Here is a 12198-nt window from a genome sequence, read left to right as displayed (position 1 = left end):
AAGACAGGAATAGAGGTCTCAGACCCCTGGGGTGGCCCTTGAGGCCCTTCCCTAAATGTGCCTTGCAGAATAGTTTTCTGATCTATTCTTCCCAGGGTTTCAACTCAAGGAACTACATAGAATTCTATTTCTTTTGTGTTGCCTCTCAGTGTCTTAACTTCTCTCTGATATGGGGGAATTCTTGATCATGTATAATATCAATATTTCCTGATGTAATTTATTGAATAAAATAAAGTTTATTTCTGCTGGACTGCTTGGCATATCTCATTTGTCTCTCTGTTCTGTAACTTTTAATTGATTGCTTTTTTCGTACATGTAGTGCATTACTTACTAAATTTGAGTTGTGAAACAATCTTGACTAGGGTGACCAACCACCCAGGTTTATCCATCACTGAAGGGATTTCCAAGAGCACAGGAGCTAAAAATCTGGGAAATCCAGATAAACCAGGACAAGTTGATCACCCTAATCTAAACACAGAGTTGGGTATACTCAAAGTTTTCAAATGGATGTATTTCACATTTGGGTGAGTTTTGGTTTGTGAATAAATAGATTAAGTGCCCATAGCATTTTAAGTCCGTTTTTGGATTCTGTTAAGTATGGAAACTTGCTTTTTATAGTCCAGTTTTTGGAGTCATTAGGAAAATCTTAATTCTATTCCTTTTCAGATAGTCCCCAGTTCCATGAATGCACTGGGCACTGTCTCAATACACTAGTGGCCATGGTATTGATTACTGAGGAGCTTAATTTCTCAATTAGGAGTGGCTGAGGATGAACTGGGAGTCTTACAAGTGATTGTTTTTATTATGAAAATTTTCAAAAATACAACAAAGTTGAAAGAATTTTATAAAGAATAACTATATACCCACTACCTAGATTCTGTCACTAACAATTTAATATTTTTTATTACATGTCAGTTTCTCTATCCATCAACATTAACATTTCTTTTGATAAATTTCAAAGTAATTTGCAAATTAATTCTCTTTATTTTTACATTAAATTACTTCTTTTTAAATGTTTCCACACAGGCGTTAACTGGAAGCCAATATTTGTTTACCCCTTTTTTTGCATATAAAATTTACATGCAATGAAATGCACATTTTTAAATGTATATTTACTAAATTTTGAGTAATGCGTATATACACCAGTGTAATTAGAATTCTTCAAGATGGAACACTTTTATCTCATGACAGAGACAACGCCCATCCAAGACAATCTCCACCCCCTAAAAGTAGCAATCTTTTTCCAACGTAAATTAGATTAGCCAGTTCCTAGGCCGCCTAGGTGCCTGTGGAGTCATACAACATATACTCTAGTGTAAGGTTTTTTCCTTATTTTTTGGAAATTCGGCGATATCAACAGTTTGTTCCTTTTTTTTTTCAAGTTCACTTCTATCACAGGGATGGTGGCATGGCATGCTGCCCCCGTCTGAGAAAATAGGTTGTTCCATTTTATCTCTGAGAACTATTTCCTTGGCTGAATATACCATAGTGTTTATACATACAGATTATATTTTACATGATAAATGAGATAGATTACGCTAATAGAAATGTGTTTTAATGCCAATTTAACTCTGGCTTTGTTACAATTTATCTTGGGTTTCCACTTTTCTGGACCTCAGAAAACCATAAAAGTACATGGATTAGACATTCTCAGGCAGTGTCTAGTTCTAAATGAGGTGGATCTATGAATACCATATGCTAAACACAACTGTTAATCAGCATCTCATACTTCTGCATAATTGGATCTTATGTTGGTGAATTTATGCTCAATCTGAGCAAAAATACTTGGTTTGATGCTGGATAATAGGCTTCCTAAGAGAATAACTTAGACTTTTTTAATTAGTAGCAAGTGTTAAGTACATGATTGAATGGTTTTAAATGTTGCAATACAGGCTAATAACAGCTTTTTCTGCATTGTTAAGGTTAATGCTCTGGATAATCTCGGTCAGACTTCTCTGCACAGAGCTGCACATTGTGGTCATCTACAAACCTGCCGCCTACTCCTCAGCTATGGGTGTGATCCTAACATCATATCCCTTCAGGGTTTTACTGCTTTACAAATGGGAAATGAAAATGTGCAGCAACTTCTCCAAGGTACTAAATGCATCCAAGAAATTACTTTAACCTTTAAAGTTTTTCACACATCACGTGGAAATTCATACTACAAAAAAAACTGAATTTTTTCACTTCTTTCATCAGCTTATGATAATTAGTGCCCAGATGTTGTTAGGTCTTAATTATGATTTTGTTCCAGAGGCATTTCCTGCACAATTTCTCTAAGTAAATAGCTCTTAAGTTTTTCTCTAGAAAGCTTTAAATGTAGTAAGGTACAATTGTTGCTGCTTGTTTTTATTTTATTTTTTTTAAATAATAAATTTTATTTTTATATTCCCCCATACAATTGCAAACGCCCCATTCTGACCCCAATCCTTCCCCTCCCGCCCCCCACCCCCCAAAAAGTGTCTCTGGTTCATAGTTGATTTTGATTTTCACTTTCTTATATTCATTTTCCTGGTCCCTTATTTAAGTTTTCTAGATACCTGCTATGAGTGAGACCATCCGGTATTTTTCTTTTTCTTTTTGGCTTATTTCGCTGAGCATGATCCCTTCCAGCGCCATCCATGTTGCTGCAAATTGCATGTGTTTATCTTTTTTGAATGCTGAGTAATATTCCATGGTATATATGTACCACATCTTCTTGATCCAGTCATCTATTTTTGGGCATTTGGGTTGTTTCCAAAGCTTAGCTATTGTAAATAGTGCTGCTATAAACATAGGGGTGCAGGTGCTCTTTGGAATTGATGTTTCTGTGTCCTCTGGGTAAATACCTAGGAGTGGAATTGCTGGATCATATGGAAGCTCTATGTTTAGTAGGTCCAGAAATCTCCACACAGCTCTCCATAGTGGTTGGACCAGTTTGCACTCCCACCAACAGTGCAGAAGAGTTCCTTTTTCTCCACACCCTCGCCAACATTTGTTGTTGCTAGTTTTTTTAATATGTGCCATTCTCACTGGTGTAAGATGGTATCTCATGGTAGTTTTGATTTGCATTTCCCTGATTACAAGTGATGTTGAACATTTTTTCATATGTCTGTTGGCCATTTGCATTTCCTCTTCAGAGAAGTTTCTTTTTAGCTCTTCTGCCCATTTTTTGACTGGATTATTTTCTTTGTTGTTGCTGAGTCTCATCAGCTCTTTGCAGATTTTTGTGATCAGTCCTTTATCATTAGTGTTGGGTGCAAAAATGTTCTCCCAGTTGGTGGGGTTTCTCTTTGTTTTTGTTATTGTCTCTTTTGCTGTGCAGAAGCTCTTTAATTTGATGTAGTCCCAGCTGTTTATCTTTGTCTTCACTATCACTGCTTTGGGTGATGTGTCTGTAAAGATGTCTTTGATGTGCAAATCATGTAGTGTTTCGCCTATATTTCCTTCTATGTATTTTATGGTTTCAGGTCTTATGTCTAGTTCTTTAATCCATTTTGAGTTGATTTTTGTGTATGGTGTGAGGTAGTGGTCAAGCTTCATTCTTTTGCATGTAGCGACCCAGTTTTCCCAGCACCATTTATTGAACAAACTTTCTTTGCTCCAATGCATAGTCTTTGCTCCTTTGTCAAAGATTAGTTGACCATAAATCTGTGGGTTTATTTCTGGATTTTCTGTTCGATTCCATTGGTCTGTATGTCTGTTCTTGTTCCAATACCATGCAGTTTTGATGATTATGGCTTTGTAGTATAGTTTGAAGTCTGGGAGTGTGATGCCTCCATTTCCTTCTTTTTTTTTCAGTAGAGCTTTGGCTATTCAGGGTTTTTGGTGATTCCATATGAATTTCATCAATAATTGTTCTATTTCTTTGAAGAATGCCATTGAGATTTTGATTGGAATAGCATTGAATCTGTATATTGCTTTTGGTAGGATGGCCATTTTAATAATGTTTATTCTTCCAATCCATGAACAGGGGATGTCTTTCCATTTCTTTGTGTCTTCTTCTATTTCTTTTAACAGTGTTTTATAGTTTTCTTTGTATAGGTCCTTTACCTCTTTTGTTAGATTTATTCCCAAATATTTGATTTTTTTTGTTTCGATAATAAAAGGGATGGTTTTTTTGATTTTTTCTTCTTCATATTTATTGTTTGTGTATAGGAAGGCTACTGACTTTTGCGTGTTGATTTTGTATCCTGCCACTTTACTGAATTGATTGATGAGTTGAATTAGTTTTTCTGTGGAGATTTTGGGGTTCTCTATGTATATTATCATATCATCTGCAAATAGTGATAGTTTGACTTCTTCTTTTCCTATTTGGATTCCTTGGATGTCTTTCTCTTGTCTTATTGCTCTGGCTAGGACTTCCAGTATTATATTGAAAAGCAGTGGTGAGAGTGGACATCCTTGTCTTGTTCCAGATCTTAATGGAATTGCTTTCAGCTTTTCACCATTGAGAATGATACTGGCTGTTGGCTTGTCATAGATGGCCTTTATGATGTTGAGGTATGTTCCTTGTATCCCAAGAATTTCAAGGGCTTTTATCATGAATGGTTGTTGCACTTTGTCGAAAGCTTTCTCAGCATCTATTGATATTATCATATGGTTTTTATATTTCTTTTTGTTGATGTGTTGGATAACGTTGATTGATTTTCGGATGTTAAACCATCCTTGTGCCCCTGGAATGAATCCAACTTGGTCGTGGTGAATTATCTTATGGATACATTGTTGGATTCTGATAGCTAAAATTTTATTGAGGATTTTTGCATCAGTGTTCATTAGGGAGATTGGCCTATAGCTTTCCTTTTTTTGTTGTCCTTATTCGGTTTTGGTATTAGTGTAATATTGGCTTCATAGAACGTTTTTGGTATTGTCCCTTCTCAATTTTTTGGAAGAGTTTGTGAAGGATAGGCACTAATTCGTCTCTGAATGTTTGGTAGAATTCATTTGTAAATCCATCAGGTCCTGGGCTTTTGTTTTTGGGGAGGTTTTTGATTACCATTTCAATTTCGCTGCTTGTAATTGGTCTGTTTAGGTGTTCTATTTCTTCTTTATCTAGCTTTGGGTGATTGTAGAGTTGTAGGATTTTGTCCATCTCCTCTAAATTGTTGAACTTGTTTCCATATAACTGTTCATAGTAGTTACTGATTATTCTTTTGATTTCTGCTGTGTCCGTTGTGATTTCTCCTCTTTCATTTATGATGCTGTGTATTTGTGCTTTCTCCCTTTTTTCCTTTGTGAGCCTGGCTAGGGGTTTGTCTATTTTATTTATTTTTTCAAAGAACCAGCTCTTGGTTTCATTGATCTTTTGGATTGTTTTTTTAGTTTCAATTTCATTTATTTCTGCTTTGGTTTTTATTATTTCTTTTCTTCTACTGGTTTTGGGGTTTTTTTGTTGTTCTTTTTCTAGATCTTTGAGCTTCGATATTAGGTTGTTTCTTTGAGTTCTTTCTTGTTTTTTGATGTGAGCTTCTATTGCTATATATTTTCCTCTTATTACTGCTTTTGCTGCATCCCATACATTTAGGATTTTGGTGTCCTCCTTGTCATTCAATTCAAAGAATTTTTTAATTTCTTCTTTGATCTCCTTGTTAGTCCAGTGGTCTTCCAGTAGTGTGGCTTTTAATCTCCATGAGGTAGGATAGTTCCTTGCCTTCTTTTTATGATTTATTTCTAGTTTGATGCCTTCGTGGTCAGAAAAGATGGTTGGTATGATTTCAATCTTGGTGTATCTGTTGATGTTTGTCTTGTGCCCCAGTATGTGATCGATCCTGGAGAATGATCCGTGTGCGCTTGAGAAAAATGTGTACTCCGTTTTTTTTTTGGGTTTAGTGTTCTATAGATGTCTGTTAAGCCCAAATGCTCTAGGTCCTTATTTAGAGCTTTAGTTTCTTTACTTATTTTTTGTCTTGTTGATCTATCCATTGTTGATAGTGGTGTGTTGAAGTCTCCCACTACGTATGTGTTTTCTCTGATGTCTGTTTTCAGAGATGCCAATAGTTGTCTGATATATTTTGGTGCTCTTTCGTTTGGTGAGTATATGTTAATGAGTGTTATTTCTTCTTGAAGTATTGTCCCCTTAATCATAATGTAGTGACCATTGGGGTCTCTTTTTATTTTTTTGAGTTTGAAGTCTGTTTTATCTGATATAAGTATAGCTGTTCCTGCTTTCTTTTTTGGCCCATTTGTTTGTAGGATTGTTTTCCATCCTTTGACTTTGAGCCTATTTTTATCTTTTGTAGCTAAATGTGTTTCCTGGAGACAGCAAAAGGTTGGGTTTTGTTTCTTAATCCAGGCTGCAACTCTGTGTCTTTTTATTGAAGAGTTTAGTCCATTTACATTTAGAGTTAATATTGTTATGTTAGCATCTGTATTTGCCATTATGTTTGTCTTTCCTTTGATTTTATTTATTTATTCTTTTAATAACTTTTTTTTTTTTTTTTTTTTTTTTTTTTTTTTTTTTTTTGGTCTTCTTTCGTTGTTATTCGTCCCTCTGAGGTTCTGGCTTTAGGATTCCTTGTAGTATTTTTTGGAGTGGGGGTTTAGTCGTAATGAAATTCCGGAGTTTCTCTTTGTCTGGGAAGGTCCATATTCTTTCTTCATGGAGGAAAGAGAGCTTTGCGGGATAGAGTATTCTTGGTTGGCATCTGTTTTCTTGGAGTCTGTTGACTATGTCCCTCCACTCTCTCCTTGCCCATAGTGTTTCTTCAGAGAAGTCTGATGTCAGCCTGATTGGTTTTCCTTTGAATGTTATCTGTTTCTTCCCTCTTGTCAGCTTCATTATTTTTTCCTTGTCCTGGATTCTTGGGAGCTTTACTATTATGTGTCTTGCTGTGTTTTTCCTTTCGTCGTGGAAGTTTGGTGTTCTTCTTGCTTCTTGTATATCAATTTTCAGCTCCTTCGCATTTGGGAAGTTCTCTTCAATTATATCCATGAATATTTTCTCTGTTCCTACATCTCTCTCCTCTCCTTCTGGAATTCCTATAACTCTTATATTTCCTTTCCTCATGGAGTCAGATAGTTCCCGAAGTCTTTCTTCATTCTTTTTCCTTCGTACTTATCTTTCCTTTTCTGTTTTGGTTCTTTTTATTTCTGTGTCTTCAAGAGTACTTATTCGCTCTTCCATTTCACCTATTCTGCTTTCATTGCTTTTCCCAGAGTTCTTTAGTTCCTCCATTAATTCTTTGATCTCCTGCATTTCTTTTACTTCCCTCTTTAGGGACTCAATTTCCTTCTTCTGATCTATCACTTTTTTAATCGTGGCAATTTTAAATTCTCTTTCTGGAAGGCTCAGAAGTTCTTCCAAGTTGCTGTCGTTGCAATCTGGGGAGTGGTTTTCTTTTTGTGGTGTGCTTCTTTCCTGAGGAGTTGTTAGGTTGCGTGTGGTTCTTCTACTCCCTACTGTCTGTTTTCTAATTTGTCGTATGCGTTGGGACACTGTGTTGCTCGGACTGACTGGCATCTTGGGTGAACTTCTCCGCTCCCCTCTGGCTCTTCCAGGAGCCATCTCTGTCTTCTGGGGGAGCTTTTTGCTGGTTTTAGGCAGTTTATACTGAAGAAATGTCCCTGTTCTAAAATGGCGAAGCGGGATGCAGTCCCTGCGCCTCCGGTTTCAGGCACACTCTTCTGCGCACCCGGTCTGCCCCGGACGTGGGTGCCTGCTCCCTCTGTGGGCTCAGACTGCTGGTCGGAAGGGGCCTGGCGTGGGCTAACTTCCCGGCTGGCCACTGGGTCCTCCAGAAGCCTTCTGCCCTTTTCAAGCAGTCTTAAGAAATTTCCTGTTCTATGGGGTGTTAGTGACTTTTTCTGGTCGCTAGGTGGCGCCAGAGATCTCTCCTATTGTCCTTGGGGGGCTGTTTTTCGCCTCCCCCCACCCCGTGGGACAGGGAACAGAGCGGGAATGGTAGGGTACACCTCAACAGCTTTGGGGTGCTGTGTCTGCCTTGTGCCCCACCGTCGTGGAGAACCCACACCCTGAATTTTCGTGCCCCGGGTCTCAGTTCAAAGCCCTCAGTTCCAGGACGCGGGCTGTAGCCCAGTTCAGTGGCGCGGGAAGGGCGCCTTTTGCACCGCTCCCGTGCCTGGGCACCTGGTTCCTGCTTACTCAGGGAGGGACCTTCACCTCAGTGAGGACCTCCGCGTCTCCCCGCAAGCCTAGGTCGCAGGCGCGGGGACCTGGGCAGCCGCGATCCCGGTCTGCACTTGCTTTTCAAGCGCGCCCAGCGCGCCGCTTTTCCACGCAAGCTTACCAGCAGCCCGGGCTGTGTGCGTGTCTCCCGGGGTCTTTGTTCTTCTCTAATGGTGCCTGGAGCAGTTCGCTCACCGCCGTGGCGAATCCTGCAGGGTTCGCCTCAGCTCCCGTTCACGGGGTGTGGTGGCTGCAATAGTTCCTTTCCACTCACAGTCCTGCTTGCTGCGTCGTTTGTTCTTGTTGGCCGTTTTGGTTTGTTGTTTTCCTCCTCTCTGCCGGTCGGAGAGTGCCGCCTCTGTGGGCGGGGGAGGGGAGCAGGGTTCTGCGCTTCCCTCCCTTCTAGTCCTCTTTTATGGCCACTTTCTTCTTTGGGTAGTTTGCTGGAGTCACCCGTTTATCTTCCGTGTCCCAGTTCTCACTGGGACCTGCCGCTTTTCCTCCCTATTAACTTTTTTTTAATGGGAGATCTTACTCGCAGTGTCTCCTCGCCGCCATGTTGCTCCGCCCCCTCTCCTGCTGCTTGTTTTTAAAGAAAGGAAATCTTAAAAAGGTATAGCTGACTCTTTGGTAGAGTAATCATGGTAATTAATATATTCAAGACTGGCCCTGCCTCTTTACCTTTTTTTAGATCCAAAATAAGGGCTGTAGAATTTTAACAAGGAAACCAGTTATTTAACTTACAAAAACGTAACTATTGTGCACTCATTCATTACATTTCAAAATATTTTGATCAAAGATCTACACACTTGGCATAGATTAAACATTTCGGCTTAAAAATAAGGCCCAATAAATTTTAAAAAGCCTGTGCCTGTATTTTTACATTTTACAAAATTTAATGGAGTGCCTTTGATATCTCAAAGCTCAAATGAAAAGAAATGTAACAGATTGAACCTTTTGTATCTTAAAACAGTGACTCTTGGTGATCCTATATGATCTGGAACCCCATTTTGAATAATATTGTTTGAATTGATGGGGCAGATTGATAAAACCTAGGAGCTGCTCCAGCTGAATGAACTCTTAAGACTGCATTCAAGATGCCCTATACTTCCCCATATACTATGCATTCCTTTCAGTGTCATTTTGGGGGGCAATAACACTAATGCTATTAAGTTGCCTAGTGATGGGCATTTTACAGTCTGGCCAGTTTTGTGCTAAGTGCTCTTTCTTTTCCAAGCAGTGTCTTAGAATAAATTATCACAGTGGAACTTCCAGGTCAAAGAATAATATGTAACCATTAAAAAATTTTCTACAAAGATTATGTACCATTTCACATTCCTACTTAGTCAGCATTAGGTATTATGATTCTTTATATTTTCCTTGGATGAATGTGTGTGTACAGAAATAGTAGATGAATGACAGAAGTAGATGAATGACAGAAGTAGTAGATGCTTTTTTAAATTCAGCTTTTAGACATACTTCCATTTCTTCTTTGCCCACCAATAAATGAAAAAAAGAATCTCATTTGAATTTGCATTTTAAGATGTATGTTGCAATGTTTGAATTTTATTCTTTGCCTTTTTACTTTGTTTAGTGCTCTGTTACTACCTGACATTTTCTAATCATTTTTGGTTCTACCTTTGATATACTACTCTAAGATACTTTCCTACTACAAGATAAAAAATATTCACCTATGGGGCCTCCCTGTGGCGCAAGGGGTTAAGATGCAGCACTGTGAAGCTATCCTTAGCCACTGCAGCACGAGTTCGATCCCCTGCCAGGGAGCTACCCACATGGCACTGCAGACTTCTCCTGACTCTCCCGCTGCTCCCCTCAGCAGTGTATTTCAGTCGATCTGCCTATTCTGTTCCCCACTCTGTCTCTGGAGACTCTTCTCACCCCCTGCACCTCTGGTCTGTACTCCAGTTCTCAAATGCATAAATAAATAAATCTTTTAAATAAATAAATAAATCTGATTCTGTCGACCGTAGCTCTTAAAACAAAAAAAAATTTCACCTATACTTTCTTATAATACATTTGAAGTTTTTTATACTTGTTTATTTGGAGTTTCTTTTGTTCTAAGATATAAGGTTGATTTTTCTCTTTCCTATTAGTTTTTTTGTTTGTTTGTTTGTTTTTGTTTGTTTGTTTGTTTTTTTTGAGATTTATTTGCCTTTGTGTAAAAGTACTAGGGTGTCAGCCAGAGATGTGGTGGGTACGGGATGGGGGCGGTGGGTTGAGAGGTTCACCAGAGACAGACTGGGAAGCAGAGCAAGCAGATCTACTGAAATATACTGCTACAGGGAACATTGGGTGAGTCAGGAGAGGTCTGCTCTGCCTTGTGTGGCTTAGCTCCCTGGCTGGTGCTCTAACCCAGGCCATCGTAGTGGGCCTTCGCAGAGGTAGTGCTGAGACTTAACCCCTAGGCCACCGGGGAAGCCCCCTATGAGATTTTAAATGAGCTATAAGCATAGAATTTCAGAATTTAGGTGTCTTTACAGATGTTCTAGTCCGGTTTCTCTCTTTTTAGAACTAAAACTGTCTTGAGTTCAAGTGACTTAATCAGTTCAGATTAACTAGTTAATGGGAAAACATAGATCTCTGCCACTGTTACCCTTTTTCACTACTCGGCATGACTTAGTATGAAGTAGGCCATCCATCATATATCTTGTGTTCCTTTATATTGCTTCATCGCTTTATACTTATTCATGTTAACATACATTTTACATGTTTATGTAATTTGTTCAAAACTGATTAAAGGAAACCTTAATTGTTTTTCCCACTATTACTATGGAGATTTCCTACAAATCTACCAAACTATAAAAAACGTTCAGTTAAGATTTCTTCCTTAAAGCTTACTCCCACCTGATAAATAGAAATTAATCACTCTTTACTTCTTTTAGAGGGAATCCCATTAGGTAATTCAGAGGCAGACAGACAGTTGCTGGAAGCTGCAAAGGCTGGAGATGTAGAAACCGTAAAGGTAAGATAAAATACGTTTTTCTTAATTTAAGGCTTTTATTGAGACTGTTTAATGAATTTGTATTGTTATACTGAAGAGGCTTTTTATATGTGCCTTGTTTTTGAAGGTAAATGATTTTTTTCTACAAACAAGAATCATTAAGTAATGAGAGACTTTAGCTTCACATATGTCTCAGTAAATATATACGAATCACAATTTAAATAAATTGCATGTCTATAGAAAGCAATTTTTGTTCAAAGAACCTATTCATCTTCCTTTAAAAGAATAAGGTATATCAAATTATTGTTTACATGACACAAAACAAAGGGAAAAAAACAAGTGTCACTGCACATTTCTTGTAGTTTCTTCATTTGCTGCCATCTCTACTTTTGTGAGGACAGTGTTTGAATACAGTAATATGGTGTTGCCTCTTCTTAGGACCACTGACCCCCAATAATCTTAAATATCTGAAATATATTTCCTCAGAGCAGCGAACTTCAGCTCCTAAATTCCCCATCTTCTACAAGTGTTCCCTAGATTACCCTTTCCTTGGTTGTATATTTCTTTTTCTGTAGAGTTGTATGTAATATTTTAATGCCTATACCAGATATTTTTCTTACCTACGTGAAAGGGCAAGTTTACCTCAGTTCAACTAGTAGGAATTAAATCAGCATGTTTAATGAATTAAATAATTTTTCAGTATATAGTAATGTTATTTTAATTCTTAAAATTAATAGGGAAGGAAAGTCTTGTTCCTCTCCCATGCCCCCAAAACTTTTTCACAATAGTGCTACTTTTCTTTGAGGGGGCAACTGACAGTTACAGTTCTATAAAAAGCTAAGTTTATTGATTTGGATCATGGCAGGAGTAGCCACTTGAAGCAATGTTGCTGTATCTACATATTCTCAATCCTAAGAAGGACCCACCTCACACAGTCAATTTTAGATTTTTTTAGAGCAAAATATGAGTGAGCCTATATTGGCTATGAATTTCCCTCCTACCACTGCTTTTAGAGCATCCTGTGGTATCTGGTAGCATCTCTCTCCATTTTTATGAATCTCCAGATACTTTTTAATTTTGTTGATTTTTTTTTTTCATTGACCCCAGAATTATTCAGAAGCATTTCGTTTAA

The 12198-nt window shown here is 38.1% G+C and overlaps 1 protein-coding gene across 1 annotated transcript in view; it reads left to right on the top strand.

The window, feature by feature from the left end:
• TNKS2 (tankyrase 2) overlaps nucleotides 1–12198 on the top strand; it is a gene marked incomplete at both ends in the record, with an annotated part of 60135 nt that overhangs the window by 24017 nt on the left and 23920 nt on the right. The window contains 2 exons of the mRNA XM_084245113.1: nucleotides 1923–2094; nucleotides 11008–11087. Coding sequence (XP_084101239.1) covers nucleotides 1923–2094; nucleotides 11008–11087 — 252 coding nt within the window. The remainder of the gene's footprint in view (nucleotides 1–1922; nucleotides 2095–11007; nucleotides 11088–12198) is intronic.

This window comes from Talpa europaea (genome assembly GCF_964194135.1).
Source record: "Talpa europaea genome assembly, chromosome: 10".
In the NCBI taxonomy this organism is placed as follows: domain Eukaryota; kingdom Metazoa; phylum Chordata; class Mammalia; order Eulipotyphla; family Talpidae; genus Talpa; species Talpa europaea.
Note: the sequence above shows the minus strand (reverse complement) of the source record. Positions and strands in the feature narration are given on the sequence as shown.